We start from the raw sequence: 23,947 nt of genomic DNA, 5'->3' as shown, positions 1-23,947 counted from the left end.
CGAACGTCTTCCCGGAAGCATTAGCAATCTCTAACTATGCTCATCTGGAGAGCCGGTGTTGCAATATTCGATTTTTTGGCGTCACTAGGATTTATGCGGTTTTCAGGGTCGAACTCACAACTTTGGGTTTTATACAATTGTTTGTTTTTACACGATGTCCGTAGCTACGTTTGCACGAGCATGCGGCCAGCGCCTCTGAGTTCTATGTGGCTGCATCAGATCTCGATCGCGCGGCGACGTAGCGCCCGTTGCCGCCATGGCGTTAAAACTGTTCGTTTTCACCGCGAAAACCAATATATGACAGCTGGTTTTTCTCATTCTGGACTCGATGGATCCCCTCAAGCAATATCTTCATATCCTGAAAGAAGATATTGCATGGCACAAATTCGTCGACGATGGCCAGAAATGGCCGTCCAGCGTGCGTGAGCTATGTGGCGGACTACTCACAGCTCGACGGGTTCCACTCTGGGTAACGACGGTGAATACATCCTTACTATATCGCCTGGTTTTCTGTGCTCTAAATGCTCCATACACAGGGTCCCTATCCTGCCGTTGATCCTCGAACGGAACCCCTGCTGGAGGAATTGCAAAACACATTCAAATCGCATGCTGGCTCACTCGAGGATGCGGTCTTCGATCAGCAATTACGGGGCATGTTCGGGACCCTTCTCAGTGATTGCGCCAGGTTGCGGAATGTCATTTCATCCGATATTCTCTGTGGCAGCGCCAATCCGAAGGAATCATTCCTGATTGTCATGATATCCAACGTGATGTCCTCCGTGACAGCAGATTTTTCCATAGAGTAAGCATCCCTTGGCAGTGTGCTATCTTTCAACTGATCATCGTGTTTTGTGAAGTGAAAACGTTCTAGTCGCCTTGCCACGCTATCGTGGCGGCGGGCTGAACGTACCTACGAGATTCATGTCGAATTCCATCCAGGTACCGCTTTTGATGTCTGTTTTCGCGGAGATTCCCGACGATAACTCCAATATGGACGGATCTGATGCAATGGTGAACGATCCTGATACTGACGAGGCCGACTCTGACGAAGAGTCACCCAACCCGGACACGGAGGATGAATCTAGTGAACCATCCGAACCACCTCGGCCGGTTTCGGTCACTTCACCTATGTCTATGTCGACATTTCTCTCCCGTTGCGCGAAGCCCGTTCTCATTGAGGAAAGCGATAGTGACTCAGAGTCGGTGTACGACCCCCCTCCACCGGCGGAGTTGAACGCACACATCCTCGTGTATCCGCCATCGAGAGAACTGCCGAAGCGATGCCCTCTGCCGTTTCTGTGCGTTGCGGAGGAAGATGATCTACCTCTCGTGATGATGGCGATTCTCTACCAGCGACATGTGTGGAAGATTCACGAGCCTGTCGTTGGTGTCGGGTTTTCCAAGTATGATACCTCCATCTCTTTCTACATCGGATGGTTGGACGAGGATGCCGACAAAGAAGACTCATTGGTGAGGATATACATGACTAGACTGTGTCTCTGTCCTTTACTCATTTATGATTCGTCGCAGCCTCGTGTACATCTTGGTTCCTTAGGGCGAGACGGGTCCCTGGATCTGGCCTCGCTTGATGGAGCGTTTGCACTGTGTCATGCTGCGTTGGCCTTGCAAGGACTAGTGGCGAAAACATGTGGCGTTTCAGAAGCTACGGTCACGGTGGTCGCGGAGGAAATACGGGACGGTTCCGTCTCTATGTGGCGTCTGGATACACAAGAAGACGTTAATTCCGCTGACTCGTCTGAGGGCCAGCGTGACTGGATTGAAGCGTGGGCAGAAGGCCTTGCCTACAAATACCCTGCAACGTAAGTGCATTCTGCCAGTGCCCCCGTCCATCGTCCCTCAAGTTAAATTTGATACACAAGCACGATGACTGACTCTAAGAAGACTGCAACGGCGGATCCTAAGACTGCACAAAAGGCAAGGTACGAATATTTGGTCATTGTATCGTTGCTTCGCGTGACCTTTACTCGTTGTGCAGAAAGAAGGGTTCAACGGACTCGTTGTCTGTTCCTTCAATGGGCTCCTCCAGATCTACTGATTCTACGCCTTCGAGCCTGCCGTGAGTTTCTGAGCAATTTTTGTGACAATGTCTGATTGCAATATAGGATGATTGTCATTCCAGAAGAGGAGGAATCCAAGTGAGCATCAGACTCTTCATCATTTTCGATACTCACCTGAATACAGACAGGAAGGCAAGAGTCAGGGCTCAAAGAAATCTGCGTACAAACCGATGTCATGTTCTTCGTAAGCGGCGGCATGTTATCTGCACCTGCTAAGTTCTTACATTTATCCTTAGATTCGCCGCTGCAGCTGCGAAGGTGGGGAATAGCGCACTTATACATGGCTATCTATTCGATAGAGGCGTAGTACTCTCTGCACTGTGTAAAAACTCCGTCATCTTTTCGTTGTATGAGATTCATGCAGGAGACGCGTGGCCGTCGCACTGGAAAACACTTGTGAGCAACTCATCTTCTTTTCATCATCGCCTGCTGACAAGGGGCAGAGTGATATACCCTCGGTTGATCCCTCCCTTGAACCATTCCGACGAGAGTTGTTTGCACAAGCGCAGAAACATCATGAACTCAGTGCCGTAGTGCCGCGGGATGTACCCGCAGAGATCCTTCCACTGCTGGAGGGAAGTCTATCTCTGATTCTTGCCGTGGCGAAGCGGGCGCAAAGGAAGGCCCGTTCAGTGATTCCTCCATCGGAGTCCGTTTGGCGTCATGATTTCGATTCCCTTATCTTTGACTTCTTCACCAATGCGTTAAATGGAACAATCAGCCTGTATTCTCGAAGCGGTCGCTCGAGTGATGCGTCAAGGCTTCAACTCCCTGATGACGACAGGGTTATTCCATCGTAAGTTCTAATCATCAATTGACCTACACTCTATCTAATTGAAGTGCACAGAACAGAGCGCATGATATATTTACCCAAGGCCGTTGATATGGACGAAACGTCTGCGAGAAACCTATATTCCTACATTGGCGGTATGCTCTACCCCGGTGAGACTTATGTCGACATGCTGAGACAGCGGATCGGAAATGAAGATCTCCTTGGAAGAGCCCGTGACCTGGAGGAAATAGCACAGGTCCAGATTATAACTCATGAGCTCGATTGGTCGATATATCGCAGGAGGGATGGATACGCGTTGGAGCGTCTCAAAGAAGATCCTTATCGGGCTATTTGCGATGCTCTCGGGACAGTCTCGATTGACCTTCCAGTGAGACGGGAGTCTCTCGCGGCCGTGCAGTTGGTGGCCACAGGATCGCCCAAAGCCCCATATATGGGCGCATACGAAGACAATGAATCCATGCCTCGTACGAATGCATTAAATGGAACAATCAGCCTGTATTCTCGGAGCAGTCTGTCGAGTGATGCACCAAAGCTTCAACTCCCTGAGGACAACAGGGTCATTCTGTCGTAGGTTTTAGTCATCATTGACCTTCACTCTATCTAATTGAAGTGGACAGAACGGAGCGCATGATACATTTACCCAAGGCCATTGCTATGGACCAAAGGTCTGCGAGAAACTTATATTCCCACATTGTTGGTGGGCCCAACTCCGGTGAAACTTATGACGAGATGATGAGGCAGCGGATCGGATGCAACGAAGATCTCCTTGAACAAGCCCGTGACCTGGAGGAAATAGCACAGCACCAGATTCACAATCATGCGTTCGATTGGTCGAGATATCGCAGGAGGCATGGATACGCATTGGAGCGTCTCAAAGAAGATCCCTATCGGGCTATTTGCGACGCTCTCGGGACGGTCTCAATCGATCTTCCAGTGAGACGGGAGTTTCTCGAGGGCGTGCAGTTAGTGGCCACAGGATCATCAAAAGCCCCTTACATCGTGGGCTTGCACGAATCCAAGGAATCCCTTGATATGCCTATTTTATCTGGCGCAGCTCCGAATCAATTGCAGAAACGACTATATTCGTCCGCTCGGGCCCTAGAAACAGTGCCGGAGGTAGATGACCCAGACCAGGCTTTACCTTCGAATCTGGGCATCCCACACTCCACCGGGAAAGGTCTTCCTCCTCGAAACCCTCCGAAAACTGCCTCGCTACCGACTCGCGACTATGCCATTACCGCGAGCTCCGTCTGTGAAACCGATCATCTGTATGAAAATGCAGAGGCACGTGCATATCTCGACGAGAATCTTGAGGCCATATCCAAGCGACTCGAGGTGCTGACGGCAGGACAGAGAAAGAATGCAAAAGTCAAGAATCCTGTCTCAGTTCTGGAACTACCCGTGTTTATGATGGAATACAAGAAGCAGGATACAGATATTGGCAAGGGAGAAAATCAGCACAGGCTGGCTTGCGCGTCGGCAGCGACATTTCTTGACGTGCTGGGGCTGACCAAAAAGCCTGTTTTCAGTGGACTTACTAATGGCCCGAGGGTAGCACTTGCGGCTGCTTGGAGTAGCGATGGAGTGAGCTGCGTTCAGTCTGATTGCTTTGTCCTTGCTGATCGGCTTGCCATCGTTAGTTCATAGAAATTTTCGAGCGGCAGACTCGTACCATGGACATCTCTACGGCGTTGGGAGCCTTCCAGTTTGCCAGCGTCCTAGCCAGACTTGCTATCGTTTATTCAAAAGATCTTGTGGATACTTTTGATGAGATGTCTAAACCTCTTCTCATCAAACAACTCAATGATCGGGAGTTCGAGAAGCCTGACAGCAAGCTGCAGTGGAAACAACCTGTGCCTCCCAAATCCGAGAGAGGGGAATCCGAAGATGCTACGAGACAGCCAGTTTAGACATCCGAAACGGTAGAGACTCCAGTTCAGTAAAGCCAGTGGTATTTGATGACGAAGGTGGCTTATACTAGGCACAGCGGAGATGCATGCAAATCTTGCCAAATGTTGGAGCATAGTACTTACTAAGTAGTGCCTTTAAGGCCCATTGTAGAATCTAGTAATTTGGAGCATTGATGTTTGACAAAACATAGCTTTCGTGCAAATAACTTCAGACTACTGTAGCGAAACGACCTTAGGTTCAGTCACGGGTCACAGCCCTTGTGAACTGAACTCTTCTTCCTCCGCCAGATTGACAGTCCTGTCATGCCGATCACATGCGGAATTACAGTCCATTTACGGTCCCTCCTGCCTAATCCATCCACGCACGAGTCTCCGGCCAGCCTCGCTGAATGGAAGAAAACATGCGAGAGAACAATGCGCATGCTGCACGTGAAGGTTGGTGAGCTGCGATGCAGTAGATAAGGCCCCGGCAGGGCAGTGTGAGTGTAGAGAAATATATATGCAGTAAACTAGGTACAGAATAAATTAATGAGATCATAAACTAAACATATGCACGGCACCGCTGGCAGGAGGTAGTGCCGGGGCTTAGTGACGAGCCCAGCTGAGCCTGAGAGACCGGCACCCAACGTCCAGCTGAGCAGTTTTAGCGCTCATGCAGACTTTTCCTTCGAGTTAACTACCATCTCTCCCGCACATTGTTCTGCTTAGCATACTCCCAAAGCTAATCACTTCATTTACTTTACTACCTCGTTCTCTGTTATACTATGGTTTTTACATATGCCAACCTTGTTCTTCTGCCCAGCGGCCCTCAGCCCCAGCTCTCGCAGGCCCTGCAGCTCTTGCTACTACAGGCCCACCCCAGCAACTGCCAGATGTGACACCAATCCTCCTGGCTGAGTCGCTGCTTCCTGCTCCTAAGCCCACCATGGACACAGTGATGCTGGCAGCACTTTGCGCATGCATTACCTTCCTCGAAGCTTAACAGCCCATGCATGACGGCCCCCAGGAGCCCAGCACAGCCCCACCTGCTGCCCTGCTGGTTGCTGGACAAGCCAAAATTAAGCATGCCCATGCTGCTGCAGCTACAGTTTGTGATGAACGTGCCTGTGTTCTTCCACCCATTGTTCCCGGCTTTCACATGAGCCCCATGTCCCTGCATGAGTACCTTCTCATTTGTCTCCTCCCCTTCTACCATTCTTTTCCCTTCTGCTGTCATGTACTTCCCCTTCTCTCCTGCACAGTTTTTGTATTTTTTTCCAACTCACACACACACTTATTATGCAAAATTTTCCTTCGCACACGTTTTCTCGCCTGCACCTCAATTGGACCTATCACCGGCCTGATTGGTCCCCCCACCACACCTGCACTTCTCGTCCTTTCATTACTCGCTCGTACTCATGTTTGCTCGCTATGCAGCTGTGCCCCCGAAGGTAAATGATGCTGTGAAGCAAGGCCACTATGTGCCATACTCCGCCCTCACTGGTCCTGCCCGCTCTAAGGCTACTTGCGGTGAAGAGGACTTTGTTGCGAACTCAGCTGGTGGTTTCACCCTGCACGGTCTCGACTGCTCCTCAGAAAAAGCTATCATGCTGACTGATTAGCTTTCTGCCTCCAAAGCTATTGAAGGCCTCATTCATACCCATCATGGTGATGCATGTGCCAATGCACTCAAGAACCATCACCTTCATATGGAGGGCATTGTGCGATCCCACTCATGGGCTGTCACATTGGAATACGACATCCAGCAGTGCGAGCTTGCTGCTAGCCACCCTCAGCATGATCTCATGACTTTAGACATGACCGCACTTGCCTTCATCATAACCCATGCACTGGCGTGCATGAATGCTCCTTCTCCCCCTGTTAATGTTCTCTCGTCCCCCGCAAAGTGTCCATTCACCACCTCGGCTATGGCTTTCATGCAGCCCAAGAGGCCTTGTATCACATTAGAGCCGCCATGCTGCTTTCGCTGTGACCACATTGGCCACCTGCCTTCTGCATGCCATGCTGAGTGCACTGTCACAGAGCAGCCTGTTGCTGCTCTCACCGCTGGTGCACAAAGCCCTAATGCCTTTGCATGCACCAACGGGCGTGCCTATTGCTTTGCCTTTGCTCGCACCTTCTTCTGTCACTTCAGTGGGGAGTGTGCCAATGCCCATGCTTGCAGCATCTGTGCCAGCAGTGCCCACAGTGCTAGCACCTGTCTAGTTATCTGACTTAGACCCATGCTGCATCTCAACACTGCTAGACCCCAATCATGTCGAACATATGCTGTCTGAGTTGGGTCTTCTGAACTCGTGGTCTCACATTATGCATGGCCTACATCACAGTTTCGATGTAGGCATTCATGTGCTGCTTTCACACTCCTTTATCTTTCAAAACCATGCTTCTTCCAAGCTGGATCCCACATTTATCGACGAGTATATTGCCAGCAAACAGGCTGCTGGCTGCTACTCTCACACTTTCGATCCCAACGATCTCAAAGGCATCATCGGGTACTTTCATACATCTTCTTTGGGTCTGGTACCCAAACCCCACTCCGACAAGCTGCATTTGGTGCAGGACCTGTCTTACCCGCATGATGATATATGCCTACTGTAGTCATTAATTGAATTGTACTCATTGTCACATATTGTATTTTGTGCATGCAGCCCAATGTCTCATTGGTCAATGTAGATGTGAATTCTGATGATTTTCCCACCAAATGGAGCACATTTGATGAGGTCTCCAACATGATTCTTGCACTTCCACCTGGGGCCACTGCTGCCACATTCAATATCTCATCTGCCTATCGCATCACTCCTGTACATCCCAGCCAACAACATGCACTCTGCATTTGGTGGCATGGCAAGGTGTATATTGATCGTGCAGTTTGTTTCAGTCTGTCTTCCAGTGCCGGAGTTTTTGGCGCAGTTGCCGACATGCTTGTAGCCATTTATTGTGCCCGCGGCTATGGCCCCCTCAAGAAGTGGGTCGACGACTTCTTCGTTGTGCACCTCCCCGATTAGACCTGGACTGAAGCTGATTTTATTGGGCTCACCTCTCCACTTGGTGTCCCCTGGAGCATCACAAAGACCTGCCCCTTGGCAGAGTGTCAGTGCTTCACAGGTTTCAACTGGAATCTTGCCCACAAAACAGTTTCAGTTCCTTCCGACAAGCTACAGTGTATCCAGAACCTTGTTGACACTTGGCGCCATGCACATGTTGTTCCATGCAAATTCTCTCACCATGAGGCAGCATCTCTACATGGCAAGCTTGTGCATGCCTCATCCATCTTCCCCCTTATTCGGCCCTATCTTCGCTCTTGCTCACACTTTGCAGTCATATTCACCTCACATCGTGCTCAGCTGTGCCCCGCATCAGACCTCCTTGCTGACCTCGACTGAGTTCATGCTCTTCTTGCTCAGCTGCCAAATGAGCTTCCACTTCATGCACCTGTGCCCCTCAATCTTGGCTGGTGGGGTGACACCAGCTCTTCTTTTGGCATCAGTGTTATGGTCAGACCCTTCTGAGCCAGCATGAACATGGGCCAACAGTGTCACTGTTAGACCACATCAACAGTATGATATCAGCTGGGCCGAGGCCATGGTGGTAGAGCTTGGCCTGCTCTTGCTCCTCCACCATCACTATGCCCCCTCCACAGTGATGCAGCTTTTAGTGTGCTCCGACAACAATGGTGTTGTCCATGTGCTCAACTGTGGCCGTGCACGCAATTGCAAACCAAACATCATCATGAAACACATTCACACTCTGCTGGCACCACGCGGCCTCTCTTTGTCTGCAGTGCACATCACCAGTCATCAAAATGTCCCTAATGCACTATCTTGGGGTGACATCTCCACGTTTCTCACCACTGTGCCCATGGCAACTACACACAGCGACTGCTTGCTGTCACCGCACCTCACACACCTCTTAGTACCCTGGTAATGCCCACATGCAGTGTTCGCATGCTACCACCTCCCGCAGCTGGTGCACCTGCAGTGCATGAGGAACTCGGCACTCTAGTCTTGCACCTTTCACCCCTTCGTCCGAAATGTGCTGCTGATGAATGTATCTTCTAATGGCATGGCATTCGCACACCACCCCCTTCCACTATCTCACATCCCATTGTCCAGCATCTTGCTGATGCAGCTTCCCATGCATCCCTGCACAAATCCACCTTATTGGGCTATGGCTCTGGTCTTCGCAAATTCCACCTCTTTTGTGACATCTTCTCCTGAAGTTGATTGTCTACCAGCATCATTTGCCATACTGCACTCTTTCTGTTTGTAGGCTGCTGCTGATCCTGACACTGCAGAACTCACACTTGCAGATGGCACCCCCTTTGAGCCCGTATCCATAAAAGTGGCGGGCAAATACCTTGATGCAGTATGTCCCTGGCACATTGCCCAGGGCTGACCTCCACCACTGTCACCGGATGCTCACAATCACATCAACTGGTCACTGCATGGCCTCGAGAACATTCAATTACATTGCTGCACATGTCCACCTCGGCCTCCAGTGACTGTCCACATGCTTGCAGCACTGCGTGCTACACTAAACCTGACTGACCCCTTCGAAGCATGTATCTGGGCCATTACAGCTTGCACCTTCTGGGGACTCATGCATTTCAGTGAAGCCACTGTTAAGTCTTATCATGCCTTCGTGGGCCACCTTCACCTGAAATGCTGTGACATGTTGTTTGGCACTGACCTCAATGGACAGCCATATGCTCACCTCGACCTTCCATCAGCAAAGACTGCTAAATCTGGTAAGGTTCAGCACACTTTCCTCATCAAACAGGGCACCCTCTGCCCCCTTGAAGCCCTGCAGAATCTTGCCCGAGTTGTCCCTACTGGACCCGATGACCCTCTGTTCTCCTGGCATAATCACTGCCATTTTTGAGGCCTGGGGATATGGCACCTCATTTGGCCACTCCTTCTGTATTGGCAGTGCATCCTTCCTTCTCGCTCAGAAGGTTGACCTGAAAGTCGTACACTTGCTCAGGTGCTGGCGCTCGCTCGCATACCAGGTGTACATCTGTGCATTTGAACAAATTGCATCCCAACACATTGCAGGCATTGCGTTAAGTTCGGGACTATAGCCACCTTCATCTCCATGTTGGGCATATGGCAGGTCAGCTGCAAGATCACCTCGGAGGCTCAGACTTGGGTAAGTGGCCCAACCTTGCCCCGTGTTCTTAGCCAGCTATCGCTGGCCGCCTGCACAACATCCAATGCTAAGGTTTCGACATGGCACGAGCATGTTAGATGAGGCTGGATTAGTGACGGGCCCTACTGAGCCTAAGAGACCAGCGCCCAACATCCAGCTGAGTGGTTTTAGCACTCACACAGACTTTTCCTTTGAGTAGACTACCATCTCTCCTGCACGTTGTTCTGCTTAGCATACTCCCAAAGCTAATCACTTCATTTACTTTACTACCTCGTTCTCTGTTACCCACCTGCCCTACCCTCTGTTTTTTTCCCATAGCACATCTCTATACAGCCTGCCTATCTTGCTCTGCCTGTTTGTGACCTTAGTGGCAATCGCGCAGCAATCGACCCACCCACCCAGTGGCCTGACCTTGCCCTGCATCCTCAGCCAGCTATCGCTGGCCGCTGCCTGTCTAACATCTAATGCTAAGGTTTCGACATGGCACAAGTGCATTAGACGAGGCTGGATTGATGAGGACTCAGAGCTCGCCGAGGGGACGTAAATTTGTGGACTGTAAATCTGTCAGTCAGCTGCACGTTCGTGGGGGGCCGTGGCATGGTTCCCCATAAGAATTAGCCCCCACTCCAGCTTGCTTCAGGTCCCCAGATTTACAGTCCTGACGGGTGTGTTTACAGTCCAGCAGGGCGCTTGTGAGGCCTCCCCCTTTGGGCGATGCCAGAACACCTGACTTGTTCTCCCCGACCCTCCTTACTGGATGTGCCCCTCCTTCCTGGCCCTCCCTTGCCTGAAAAAAGGGCGGATATATTCAATGTGTGCACTGCATGCCCTCCCGCTGTGGTCTCTTTTTGCTGCTCTCTGTCGCACGCGCCTCGTGCCTCGCCCTTCATGTTGTGGCCTCTGGTTCACGGGGTCCTTCTTGGCACCATTCGGCAGGTTCAGCTCGCGCGTGACATTTCGAGGCTTAGGTGCCAGTGGACTGTCAATTTGGCGGCCATCAGCCTTTCTTCAAGGTACTTCGACTTCTATGACATGGTGCAAAAGTCATTATTTTAGAGCTTCTTATCTTGGGACATCAAACAATTCCAGGATGCCCTCGCGTAGGAAAGGTGGTATCCATTGGAGAGAGAATGGGGGTGACCAGTGACTGGTGGTGATGGGTCCTCGTGTCATATGTGGGCGGAGAGAATTGTGCGATACTGTACTATTTCGACCACTCTGGCGAGGGGTGTGACATGTGACCAAAAGTCCGGCGCCGCGGCGGACAGTTGAGAGAGGTGTGACACACCGACGCTGCGCAGGCGCCGGAAAATAGGGCTGGCGTGGCCAAGAAGGCTGTGACATCACCGTTAGGCCAAGGGCCGGTGACAGTGTGACATTCACCAAACTGTCGCGGATGACGCGCGTGACCGCCAATAGTACAATATGACTCAAGGGGTATGCACTGGCAGATTCCGAGACACAGGGTAGGGGGGGGGGGGGGGCTCTGAAGTCCTTAACTGAGAATTATTTTTACTTATGAAATGGGCGGCAGGAGGTAAGTAAGGGTCTCCTGCAGTAAAACCATACACTCAGTAGCTGAAAGGCATCTTTGATGATGGTCTACGGAGTGTTTGCGCAACTTGCAGGGGTGGGCTGCTCGGAGGTGGCGGTGGGCACGGGCGCTACCAGATGTGATGTCGGGTCACAACAATGACTAACAATGTGACCTGCATCACGTAAGCCTAGGATTACCATCTCTATATGGCAGGTGCCTTCTATATATGGACCGTGGAAAGTTCCCACGGGGGGGGGGAGGGGGTCCTGGGGGGGCTTAACCGGATTTTCTGACCCTGTGTCTAGAATCCGATTTATGCATGCCCCTTGATATGACTACCAAGACTAAGCTTCAACGTCAACCGTTGTCTCCACAATTTCTGAACTCTGCTGGGGGACAGTCTGACATGGGACAATATTATCGGTGTGGATCTACCAACCTTCAGATATAGCACCAGTATGTCCTCGCATGAGTACAGTTTTTCCTGCAAATTCATCCGATTTTTGTCCGAATGAGTTCCACCCCTGCGCGTGGCTCCTGGCCGTGGATGAGATTGCCGATGGCCCATCATGAGGGCTTGACGAGTCACTCGGTCTCTGCGACCGCCTCCAAATCTGATATACCTCCTCCTTCGTTCAGCGAATAATGACACCAAACAATCAAAGTTCACGACGTGCAGTGCTTAGACGTTGTTACATTTCCTGAAGATCTTCAGGTGGATGGAGTCCAAACCCTCACCGTTATCGTCAATGTTCATGGCCTAGTTCCCTGGACTTCCTTCTGCTGAGGTGAGCCACATCGTCTAACGACACCACAGTACCGCGATCTTACGATAGCATCAGGCAGGTCCCATTGACAGATGGATAACTTTCACGTTGTTCACTACTCTGACATAGCAGAGGAAATTCTCCCCGCGGGTGATCAGGTCGAGGGATGACGCGTGGGAGACCTCGTCTGCACTAACTTCGTGCTGGACCATCTGTACTGCAAGCTCAGGAAGTGATGGCTACTGTGCTCGTCGGGCTCGTCGGGCTCACATAGTACAGTCTCCTTCGTACGTTCGTCCGTCGATCTTGCATATCGGTGCTATCGGCTAGTCGCTAGTGTTGATCCCTGAGCATCATTCCTACGGAGAAAAGCCTGCCTTGCCGAGATTATCTGCCTGAGTTTGCCGTCCGAGAAACAGATGCACGGCCGTTATCTGCTGTGCTAACACCCCCCTGGTTTTGTTATGTATGTCTCATGACCTCTGGCCCTAGTCACCCTCTTGTTCCATATCACAGCGTTTTTCGGCTTGCCGTGACGAATGTCTTCCCGGAAGCATTAGCAATCTCTAACTGTGCTCATCGGGAGAGCTAGTGTTGCAATATTCGATTTTTTACATCACTAGAATTTCTGCAGTTTTCAGGGTCGAACTCACAACTTTGGGCTTATACAATTGTTTGTTTTTACACAATGTCCGTAGCTATGTTTGCACGAGCGGTGCGGCCAGCGCCTCCAAGTTGTTCTCTGTGGCTGCGTCAGATCTCGATCGAACGGCGACGTAGCGCCCGCTGCCGCGGTGGCGTTAAACTATTCGTTTTCATCAAGAAAACCAATATATGACAGCTGGTTTTTCTGATTCTGGACTCGATGGATCCCCTCAAGCAATATCTTCATATCCTGAAAGAAGATATTGCATGGCACAAATTCGTCGACGATGGCCAGAAATGGCCGCCCAACGTGCGTGAGCTATGTGGCGGACTACTCACAGATTCTCGATGGGTTCCACTTTGGATAACGACGGTAAATACGTCCTTACTATATCACCCGGTTTTTTGTGCTCTAAGTGCTCCATACACAGGGTCCCTATCCTGCCGTTGATCCTCGAACGGAACCCCTGCTGGAGGAATTGCAAAACACATTCAAATCGCATGCTGGCTCACTCGAGGATGCGGTCTTCGATCAGCAATTACGGGGCATGTTCGGGACCCTTCTCAGTGATTGCGCCAGGTTGCGGAATGTCATTTCATCCGATATTCTCTGTGGCAGCGCCAATCCGAAGGAATCATTCCTGATTGTCATGATATTCAACCTGATGTCCTCCGTGACAGCAGATTTTTCCATAGAGTAAGCATCCCTTGGCAGTGTGCTATCTTTCAACTGATCATCGTGTTTTGTGAAGTGAAAACGTTCTAGTCGCCTTGCCACGCTATCGTGGCGGCGGGCTGAACGTACCTATGAGATTCATGTCGAATTCCATCCAGGTACCGCTTTTGATGTCTGTTTTCGCGGAGATTCCCGACGATAACTCCAATGCGGACGCACCTGATGCAATGGAGAACGATCCTGATGCTGACGAGGCCGACTCTGATGCAGAGTCGCCCAACCTGGATGCGGAGCAACATGAGGATGAATCTAGTGAACCATCTGAACCACCTCAGCCGGTTTCGGTCACTTCACCTATGTCTATGTCGACATTTCTCTCCCTATGCGCAAAGCCCGTTCTCGTAGAGGAAAGCGATAGTGACTCGGAGTCGCTGTATGACCCCCCTCCACCGGCGGAGTTGAACGCACACATCCTCGTGTATCCATCATCGAGAGAACTGCCGAAGCGATGCCCTCTGCCGTTTCTGTGCGTTGCGGAGGAAGATGATCTACCTCTCGTGATGATGGCGATTTTCTACCAGCGACATGTGTGGAAGATTCACGAGCCTGTCGTCGGTGTCAGGTTTTCCAAGTATGATACCTCCATTTCTTTCTACACTGGATGGTTGGATGAGAATGTGGACAAAGAGGGCTCATTAGTGAGGATATACATAACTCAACTGTGTCAATATCTTTTGCTCATTTTTGAATCTCCACAGCCTCGTGTACATATTGGTTCCTTAGGGCGAGATGGGTCCCTGGATCTGGCCTTACTTGAGGGGGCGTTTGCACTGTGCCATGCTGGGTTGGCCTTGCAAGGACTAGTGGTGAGAACATGCAGCGCTGCAGAAGCTACGGTCACGCTGGTTGCGGAGGAAATACAGGACGATTCTATTTCTATGTGGCGTCTGGACACGGAAGGTGTTTATTCTGTTGACTCGCCTGAGGGCCAGTATGACAGGACTGAAGCGTGGGCAGAAGGTCTTGCCTACAAATACCCTGCGACGTAAGTGCGTCCTGCTAGTCCTCCCATCCATCATATCTTAAGTGAAATTTGATACATCAGCACAATGATCGATTCTAAGAAGACTGCACAAAAAGCGAGGTATGAAAATTGGATATCGTACTCTTGCTGCGCTTGACGTTTACTCATCGTTCTGCAGAAAGGAGGGGACCTCGGACTTGTCTGGTCCTTCGGTAGGGTCTTCCAATTCTACAGGTTCTACGCCTTCGAGTGAGTCGTGAGTTTCTCATCAATTTTCGTGGCATCGGTGTCTGATTGCAATATAGGATGGTTGCAATTCCAGAGGTGGAGTTGGAGTGAGCATCAGAGTCTCCATCGTTTTTTGATACTAACCTGCACGTAGACAGAAAGGTGAGAGTCAAGGCTCAAAGAAATCAGTGTACAAGCCGATGTCATTTTCTTCGTAAGCGACATATCATCTACTCCTGCTATGTCCTCACAGATACCATTAGATTCACCGCTGAAGCTGCTAAGAGGGGGAAAGGTGCACTTATGCATGACTATCTATTCGATAGATGCGTCGTACTCTGTGCACTATGTCGCAACCCCGTCATTTTTTCATTGTATGAAATTTATGCAGGAGATGTATGGCCATTGCATTGGAAAACACTCGTAAGCAACTCCCTTCCTTGTCTTCATTGTAGCATGCTAATGAGCAACAGAATGATATGCCCTCGGTTGATCCCTCCCTTGAACCGTTCCGACAAGAGTTGTTTGCACAGGCACAGCAACATCGTGAACTCAGCGCTGTAGCACCGCAGGATGTACCCGTAGAGATCCTTCCGCTTTTAGAGGGAAGCTTACCTCTGATTCTTGCTGTGGCGAAACGGGCGCAGGGGAAGGCCCGATCAGTGATTCCTCCATCGGAGTCCGTTTGGCGTCACGATTTCAATTCTCTTATCTTTGACTTCTTCACTAATGCGTTAAATGGAGCAAACAGCCTGTATTCTCCAGGCAGCTGCTCGAGTGACGCACCAAAGCTTCAACTTCCTGATGACGACAGGGTCATTCCATCGTAGGTTCTCGTCATCATTGACCTACATTCCATCTAATTGAAGTGCACAGAACGGAACGCATGATACATTTACCCAAGGCCGTTGGTATGGACCAAAGGTCTGCGGGAGACTTATTTCTCCGCATCGGTAGTGGGCTCAGCTCCGGCGAAACTTATGAGAAGATGCTAAGGCAACGGATTGGACGCAATGAAGATCTCCTTGAAGCCCGTGACCGAGAGCAGAATGCACAGTTCCAGATTCTAACTCATGCGCAGGATTGGCGGCAGCGTCGAAAGTGGGATGGATATGCATTGGAGCATCTCAAAGAAGATTCTTATCGGGCTATTTGCGACGCTCTCGGGACAGTCTCGATTGACCTTCCAGTGAGACGGGAGTCTCTCGCGGCCATGCAGTTGGTGGCCACAGCACCGCCCAAACCCCCATATATGGGCGCATACGAAGACAAGGAATCCATGCCTCGTGCGAATGCCTTAAATGGAACAATCAGCCTGTATTCTCGGAGCAGTCTGTCGAGTGATGCACCAATGCGTCAACTTCCTGATGACAAGAGCATCATTCTGTCGTAGGTTTTAGTCATCATTGAACTTCACTCTATCTAATTGGAGCGCACAGAACGGAGCGCATGATATATTTACCCAAGGCCATTAGTATGGACCAACGGTCTGCGCGAAACTTATATTTCTACATTCTTCGTAGTGGGCCCAACTCCGATGAAACTCATAATGAGATGCTGAAGCAGCGGATCGGACCCAATGAGGATCTCCTTAGAGAAGCTGACGACCTGGAGTGGAAGGCATATGTCCAGATGATACATCATGCAACCGATTGGTTGGAACGTCGCAGGATGAATGGATATGCATTGGAGCGTCTCAAAGAAGATCCATATCGAGCCATTTGCGACGCTCTCGGGACGGTCTCGATTGATCTTCCAGTGAGACGGGAGTCTCTCGCGGCCGCGCAGTTGGTGGCCACAGGATCGCCAAAAGCCCCATACGTAGTGGGCATGCACGAATCCAAGGAATCCCTTGATATGCCTGACGACACTTCATCTGGAGCAGCTCCGACAATTCACTTGCGGCAACAACTATATTCGTCTGCTCCGGCCCTAGAAACAGTGCCGGAGGTTGATGACCCAAACCAGGCTTTACCTTTGGATCCGGGCATCCCACACTCCACCGGGAAAGTTCTTCCTCCTCGAAACTCTCCGAAAACTGCCCCGCTACCGACTCGCGACTATGCCATTGCCGCAAGCATCGTCTGTGATACCGACCACCTGTATGAAAATGCAGAGGCCCGTGCATATCTCGACGAGAATCTTGAGGCCATGTCCGAGCGACTCGAGGTGCTGACGGCAGGACAGAGAAAGAATGCAAAAGTCAAGAATCCTGTCTCAGTTCTGGAACTACCTGTGTTTATGATGGAATACAAGAAGCAGGATACAGATATTGGCAAGGGAGAAAATCAGCACAGGCTGGCTTGCACATCGGCAGCAACATTTCTTGACGTGCTGGGGCTGACCAAAAAGCCTGTTTTCAGTGGACTTACTAATGGCCCGAGAGTTGCACTTGCGGCTGCTTGGAGTAATGATGGAGTGAGCTGCATTCAGTCTAATTGCTTTGTCCTTGCTGATCGGCTTGCCATCGTTAGTTCATAGAAATTTTCGAGCGGCAGACTCGTACCATGGACATCTCTATGGCGTTGGGAGCCTTCCAGTTTGCCAGCGTCCTAGCCAGACTTGCTATTGTTTATTCAAAGGATCTCGTGGATACTTTTGATGAGGTGTCCAAACCTCTTCTCATCAAACAACTCAATGATCGGGAGTTCGAGAAGCCTGACAGCAAGCTGCAGTGGAAACAACTTGTGCCTCTCAAATCCGAGAGAGGAGAATTCGAAAATGTTACAGGACAGTCAGTTTGGACATCTGAAATGGAAGAGACTTCAGTTCAGTAAGGCCAATGGTATTTGATGAAGGCAGCTCATGTGAACATATATACTAGGCACAATAGATATATATATTAAAATCACCAGTAGCACAGTAGATGTTTCAATCAAGAATGAGCACATTTGACCTCAAGAGATGAGTGAGGATGAGGCAATCATGTAAGGAATACAAACACAAAAGTATGGCATAAGTACTTGATCGACAAACTCTAACCCTCTTCAGCTTGCAAGCTCACTCATCACCCAGAAATAAACTTGCCAAATGTTGGAGCATAGTATTTACTCAATAGTGCCTTTAAGGCGTGTTGTATAGTCTAGTAATTTGGCGCATTAATATTTGGCAAAACATAGCTTTTGTGCAAATAATTTCAGACTGATTGGCACTGGGTATGTCAGATGCATCCAGTCACATGAACCAAATTCTCTAGTCCCATCTCCCCTTATGAACGAACCTCCCTCATCATCATCCTCCCATTTGACATCATCGTACTGCTCGATGCTGCCCCTATTGAGCTCACCTTTTTCTGGTCTCCATTTACAACTCACCCATTATTTCAGCCATCTTCCTTCTCTTTTCTTCTGCCTTTAAGCTTAACCCTGCTCACCTTCCTTCTCTACACTGCCTGTGTTTGCCCCGACTGTCTATATTCTGTGCTGTCTTTTGACATTGGCATTTACTTTCCTCTGATTGCTTCACAATTTATCCAGCCGTCTATAAGGCAGCCTTTGACTTACACTAGGTTTCTTGCAGTTTTTGCTCACTTTCAGTGTCAGTGCTTCTCGATTCGGGTGCAATGTACCATTCCTCCTTACAGTCTTTGTGATTTGCAGTAGCAGTGTAACACCATCCTGCCAGACCATTAGGTAGAGAGACCTCAATCTTGCTTCAACCTGACTACTGTGACAATTGCTGAGGTCAATTATATGTCGAGTCTCATCTGCGGTGAGCAAGTCCTGTCAAGTTATTCATGTGCAGTGTTGCCTGAGCAACGGTACTACTAATGCTTTTATGTCCAGTCAACTTGTGTTATGCGAGCTGGAGCAAGACTGATAAGTACTGTGAGTTTGACCTCCTTTTCATGGTGTGCACTCATGGTTACTTTTCTCATGCATATGCATGCAGTTACCACTTGCTCTATCAAGGAGTGTGTGCTAATGGAGTTTGTTCACAGAGTAAAAGCAGAGAAAGACCTGTGCAGAGACAGTGATGTCAGTTATGGGTGATAATAAATTATGCTAGTTAACAGCATGAGAGGATAAGCAGGCTCCTAAGTTAGCAAAGGATAATCTTTGAATGTCTGAAAATAATCTTTGAGATAATCCTAAGGATGATCCAAAGGATTATCTGAGTTTAAAAGATATTTTTTAAGTTGTCACCAGTCAGGATTGGACCCTCAACCTTGAGAGAAAGTCACATGATCAACTGACACTAGACACTTTAGCCACTACACCATATCAGCTTATAAACTTACTCTCATATATCATACATATAAGAGATTTTGCTAAAGAGACTTAGGCAAATTCTGTTTATAAGTGCATAATTGAATGAAATACAATAGTAGCATTTCATACAGTCTATACTGCTGTGTATATGTTATAAACTACTGTTCACCTTATAGATACCATTAAAGTTCCATTCTCTAAACTTAAAATTTATGACTATAGTCTTTTTATAAAAGATGAGATCACAATGTGATTGAATTGTAAAGTATGTACTGAAAATGTTATTATAAACATGCTTTGCCTTGTGTTTAACTTAGCTACTCTCTTATGATAGGCAGAACTTGTCTAAGCCTCTTTAGCAAAATCTTTTATATATATTATACATGAGAGTAAGTTTATAAGCTGATATGGTGTAGTGGCTAAAGTGTCTAGTGTCAGTTAATCATGTGACTTTCTCTCAAGGTTGAGGGTCCAATCCTGACTGGTGACAACTTAAAAAATATCTTTTAAACTCAGATAATCCTTTAGATCATCCTTAGGATTATCTTGAGATAATTCTCCAGTTTAAAGGCTTGCTAATAAGATAACCCTGGAAGAGGTCTGCTAAGTAAGGAGTCTGCTAATCTTAAAGGTCTGTTAATTAACAGTATATATTATCTTTCATAAATGACAATGATGCATCTTGATGCTGCTATAGAGTGTTGTTAGATGGATGTAGCAGTACTACCATCAGCTATTCGTGTCCAGCAAGCAGTGCCTTTTAGTTTTACCAGCAGATCTGAAGCAACAATTGATGTCCTTTCCTGCCCAAAATGTCACCATCATCGCCGTTCCATTGGCCCTGACATTGTGAGCCTTGATATCTTCAATTGGAACAACATGTACCTGTTTATGCATGAGTTGTTGAATGCATTCACAAGTGCTTTCACTGCATTGGAAACACCTTTTTCCACATTCTGCCTTACCACGCGATGCAGCTATGAGGATAATTCCTCAGAGATGCATTTCTGCTCAGATGAAACATTTGTACAAGTATGGTCTGCTTTCATTCACTTGCAGTGCATTGATAGCGAGATGCACTGTCCAACATGTGGTCCATCTCCCAGCATAATTATTATTAATGGTGTCAGTCTTATGACACACTGTTCAAAATTGACATTAGCAGTCAGACTACTAACATTCACTGACCAGTCAAGTGAACAGATTGAGTCCATTTTCTCATGAAAGGCCCGCACTTTGCCTGCAATCATTCAGAAAGATATATGCAGCATTGTGAACAAATTTCTGAATATTAACGTAACTCATGTTCCCCCTGACCTGTCAGACTTGTCAAAGGTTACACAGAGTTATCAAGAGGTCTCTGAGTTTATGTGACTTTCAGTAAGGATAATGGTGCCATTGCAGTGTCAGAAGGCTTATCGAGAGCAATTACATCAGGCAAGTATGATATCCAAGTGAATGATTGAGCATGTTCTGACAGTAGTAAACAGATTGCAGCTTCAGACATAGTGCTGCAACTCATTTTTTACAATGCAATTGAGCCATTGTACACATTGGCAATGTCAGGCCATGCACCTGCATGGCTTCAAGCTGTATGTCCAGCCTTCGGGATAGTGCTGAATGCACACTGTGCGGATGGAACAATAATACTGAGAGAGATTCAGCAGGTTGCAGCTTGGATTGTCACCCAAGCATAAGATGTTTATACACAACTCGCACAACACAATCCAGCTCCCATCTCTGAAACTTTGCCCCAGAAGCCTTGGAATAAGACTGGGACATGCTATGGTCTGCCTGCAGTGCGAACTAGATGTACTTATCCAAAATTGTATTATGATGCTCAGTCACTGAACTTGGATGCTAAAGAAATGGGCGACTGCAACAAATTTTATAAAACATACTCACAGAACAACTTGACTGGTGGCATCCTTGTACTATGGTGTACATATTCTATCTGCCTTGGATTTCACTCAATATCTATTGCCAAAGGATGAAACAATGTCTTTTCTGCCATATACACACATTTTCCCTGTGCCCTAGATATCATTGTATATGACTTCGCATGCCAACTCACACTATACTGCCTTGTTTGTGAAGCATAGTACTTCTCCAACACATGATTTCTCAGTGTGTCCTATGGTCATGTGCCCTCTATTGATGATGATCTCGGTCATCATTCGATGACAGTACAGGACTCTAGAGATGCAGACAACTTCTTCATCCTGGCAGTTCTTCGTATATATAGTCTTGTCCCAGATTACGAAGGCACTGAATTCTGTTGGGGATTTAACGACCTTTCTGAATAACAGGTCCTCACTGTAGGTCCTTTGCACTGTGGCCAGGAAAGGGGTATCCTGTTCCAAACAGGCCTTCAGTGGAGGTCTATTGGTATGTGATTCAGCAATCATCAGATCCTCATCCTTTGCACCTGGAGTTAGTGTCACTAGAGGCGGATGGGAGGTCATCTCACTGGCCTCTTGATCTCTTGACTCCTGCACATTCTTGGGCAGCTGTGCTGAGCACTGGGTCATTCTGACATGCAGCTGAGCAATGCGGTTGGAGGGTAGGTCATCCCACTCAGGGTCTAGATGAATGTCTGCATTCACATAGTCCTGGATGGGTGCGAAGTCATCCACATTGTCGTTCTCATAGTACCTCAATAGGCAGTCCACAACCTTATTGGTCATGCCTTCTACATATTGGATTTTGTATTGGAATCGAAACATGTACTCATTCCAATGAATCTGTCAATTCATTGGATTGGTTACACCTTCGAAGTACTTCAATGCCTGATGGTCGGTGAAGGGACGCAGAGCGCGCTGAGGTGGGAATCACATCCACAAAGCAGTCTCACATTTTGGAGATACTACAGGGTGCTACACAACTGACCCTAGTCCAACAGCAGTTGGAAGCTGGTTATCGGAGGAGGGCATGCTACGAGCCCGAATGCTACTTCCAATTCCTCGACTACGATTTGCAACCATCTCAAAGTACCATTCGCCAGCTCGCGTCTACCAATGATTCCATGCATGACATTGTACAGTTCGCGTGCCACATTGTGCAATGTCTTAACACAAAGGCGCAAGTTTCCTGATGGCGATAAAAAGCTGAGGAACACGATTCCAGGAAAATAGGGACAGGACAATCGCGCACCAATGTCAGGGAGACCATCCAGTGGGTGGCCTAAACCAAAGTCCTCGCAGACAGTGGGGTCATCATACAGAACACGGGCAGTAAAACCACGAGGGATGACCACAGGAAGGTGATCTGCAATTCGGGGTATCATCCGACGACCACCTTCTACAGTGCGAGCTGTTGCTAGGTGTATTTCCACTTGGGCTAGGACAGGGATATCACGTGGAAGGGGTAGGATGATCTCCACGCTGGCCGCTTCAGACTGGGCTTGGACCATAAAGACCTCAGGAACATGTGAGGGTCAGACGGTGAAGGATCACATGCTCGTGGGGGCCTCACCAGCAGGACGTGCATCCAGACCGCCCATGCTTTCCACAGGATCAGATTGAAGGGCTCAGTAAAGATCTCAATGCGAAGAAGTGCTTCCGTGAAGGTGTATTTGTGAAGGATGACACTGGCATTCATGGATGGAAGATTGAGTTCAGGATGGGAGATATGCCTCTGAGGCAGGCGGGTGCTTATTAGGCGCTTGGGCGGGACTGGTGATGGACGACCCCTCAGATTGAGTAGGAGCATGTGGGGACGGGATTGCGAGATATGGCGTGATGGGCAGTGGTTCAGCGGAGTGATTGTTAAGCAGATGCAGGCAGTATCGAGAGGGCAGGAAAGATCAGGACCAGTTTAAGTATGAGGGCAGGGGAGGAGGTCAGAGTAGAACCCACCGTCCTGGAAGGTACGCTTGCAAAAGCCTCATTCACATTCCCATCCCATCTCGTTAGTGCGTCTTTGGGCAGTCTTGCATTTCTGCATTTTCTGGACAGTCTTGCATTTCTGCATTTCAGCGTTCTCCTTAGAGCAGTGCGATTTTACCCCGATGTGTTTCCAGCGATTATTGTGACTACAGAGAGTTTCCTAGCTACGCTTTTGGGCCACCCACCTCATACCTCTGGAATAGACTCTTCTCCTTTGTTGCATCTCAGACCCCACGCGGACTTGATTCCGCTCATACTCCTCCTTTCCAGCTTGCGACGGAACTACAATCTTGTCATTGGTCGCGATCATTATCAGTCGGCCGAGTAGTTTGTCCTCCCACTTGAGGAGGGCTTCCAGTATTGCGAGTGCCTCGTGCTCATATGTTTTATAAGCATATTGTGCACTCGTAAATTTCTTCGACAGGAAGCCAGCCGGGCGACATGTTCATCAGTCTGGTCCCTGTCCGTACATCGCTCCAACATCGTATAAGGATGCATCGGATATCACCCAGATGGGTTCTGGTTGACGTGGGTTGATTGGCTTCAGAATGGGTGCCTTGCACACCAAAGCTTTGATCATTTCAAAGCATTTGGTGTGCATTGGGTGCCATACAAATGTTCAGTCATTGTGAGCCATGTCCGACAATGGCGAAGTGTATGCCGTTATATCGGGCATGAAGTGTCTCAGGTAGTTCACAAGCCCTAGGAATCATTGCACTTCTTTGTAAGAGGTATTCACCATTTGCGAATATGGCTCATCTTGTCTGAGTCTGCGTGGAGTCCTCGGTCATCAATTAGATGACCTAGGCAATCCATGCTCCATGAGTATAGGTCGCACTTTGTCTTGCTGAGGTAGAGCTTTGCCTCCCTCAGCTTGCGGAATACAATTTCCAAATGACGTTTGTGTTCTTCAAATGTATCAGAGAACACAAATATGTCATTGAGGCATACGTGGACGTCTCGTCCAATGCAGTCACAGAATATCAATGTCATGAGGCATTACAATTGCCTTGTTGCATGACGTGACTTATGAATGTACCATA

The 23,947-nt window shown here is 48.7% G+C and overlaps 5 protein-coding genes across 5 annotated transcripts; 4 read left to right on the top strand and 1 right to left on the bottom strand.

The window, feature by feature from the left end:
* Nucleotides 1–328: 328 nt before the first annotated feature.
* On the top strand, nucleotides 329–4,781 carry SCP_0100400 (hypothetical protein; the record flags this gene model as incomplete). Its single annotated transcript, XM_027752280.1, has 14 exons — nucleotides 329–478; nucleotides 537–802; nucleotides 858–1,470; nucleotides 1,531–1,820; nucleotides 1,881–1,940; nucleotides 1,997–2,077; nucleotides 2,124–2,156; nucleotides 2,203–2,262; nucleotides 2,315–2,474; nucleotides 2,522–2,874; nucleotides 2,926–3,005; nucleotides 3,066–3,438; nucleotides 3,489–4,455; nucleotides 4,512–4,781. 14 exons carry the CDS (start codon nucleotides 329–331, stop codon nucleotides 4,779–4,781), a joined length of 3,756 nt encoding a protein of 1,251 aa, XP_027608081.1.
* Nucleotides 4,782–5,769: 988 nt separating this feature from the next.
* SCP_0100390 (hypothetical protein) lies at nucleotides 5,770–6,382 on the top strand (the record flags this gene model as incomplete). Its single annotated transcript, XM_027752279.1, has 2 exons — nucleotides 5,770–5,872; nucleotides 6,198–6,382. The coding sequence occupies 2 exons, from the start codon at nucleotides 5,770–5,772 to the stop codon at nucleotides 6,380–6,382; spliced, it is 288 nt and encodes a 95-aa protein (XP_027608080.1).
* Nucleotides 6,383–7,510: 1,128 nt separating this feature from the next.
* SCP_0100380 (hypothetical protein) lies at nucleotides 7,511–7,786 on the top strand (the record flags this gene model as incomplete). The annotated part of the gene is made up of 1 exon (XM_027752278.1): nucleotides 7,511–7,786. One exon carries the CDS (start codon nucleotides 7,511–7,513, stop codon nucleotides 7,784–7,786), a length of 276 nt encoding a protein of 91 aa, XP_027608079.1.
* Nucleotides 7,787–13,098: 5,312 nt separating this feature from the next.
* Nucleotides 13,099–17,583, top strand: SCP_0100370 (hypothetical protein; the record flags this gene model as incomplete). Its single annotated transcript, XM_027752277.1, has 13 exons — nucleotides 13,099–13,251; nucleotides 13,310–13,575; nucleotides 13,631–14,252; nucleotides 14,313–14,599; nucleotides 14,660–14,698; nucleotides 14,757–14,834; nucleotides 14,884–14,913; nucleotides 14,961–15,020; nucleotides 15,070–15,229; nucleotides 15,280–15,632; nucleotides 15,683–16,195; nucleotides 16,246–17,224; nucleotides 17,281–17,583. The coding sequence occupies 13 exons, from the start codon at nucleotides 13,099–13,101 to the stop codon at nucleotides 17,581–17,583; spliced, it is 3,843 nt and encodes a 1,280-aa protein (XP_027608078.1).
* Nucleotides 17,584–21,907: 4,324 nt separating this feature from the next.
* On the bottom strand, nucleotides 21,908–22,728 carry SCP_0100360 (hypothetical protein; the record flags this gene model as incomplete). The annotated part of the gene is made up of 3 exons (XM_027752276.1): nucleotides 21,908–22,107; nucleotides 22,171–22,435; nucleotides 22,492–22,728. 3 exons carry the CDS (start codon nucleotides 22,726–22,728, stop codon nucleotides 21,908–21,910), a joined length of 702 nt encoding a protein of 233 aa, XP_027608077.1.
* Nucleotides 22,729–23,947: the final 1,219 nt, after the last annotated feature.

This window comes from Sparassis crispa, assembly GCF_003851025.1.
Source record: "Sparassis crispa DNA, contig_000000F, whole genome shotgun sequence".
Taxonomy (NCBI): Eukaryota; Fungi; Basidiomycota; class Agaricomycetes; order Polyporales; family Sparassidaceae; genus Sparassis; species Sparassis crispa.
The sequence above is the reverse complement of the archived record's forward strand: the minus strand, read 5'-3'. Positions and strand labels throughout refer to the sequence as shown.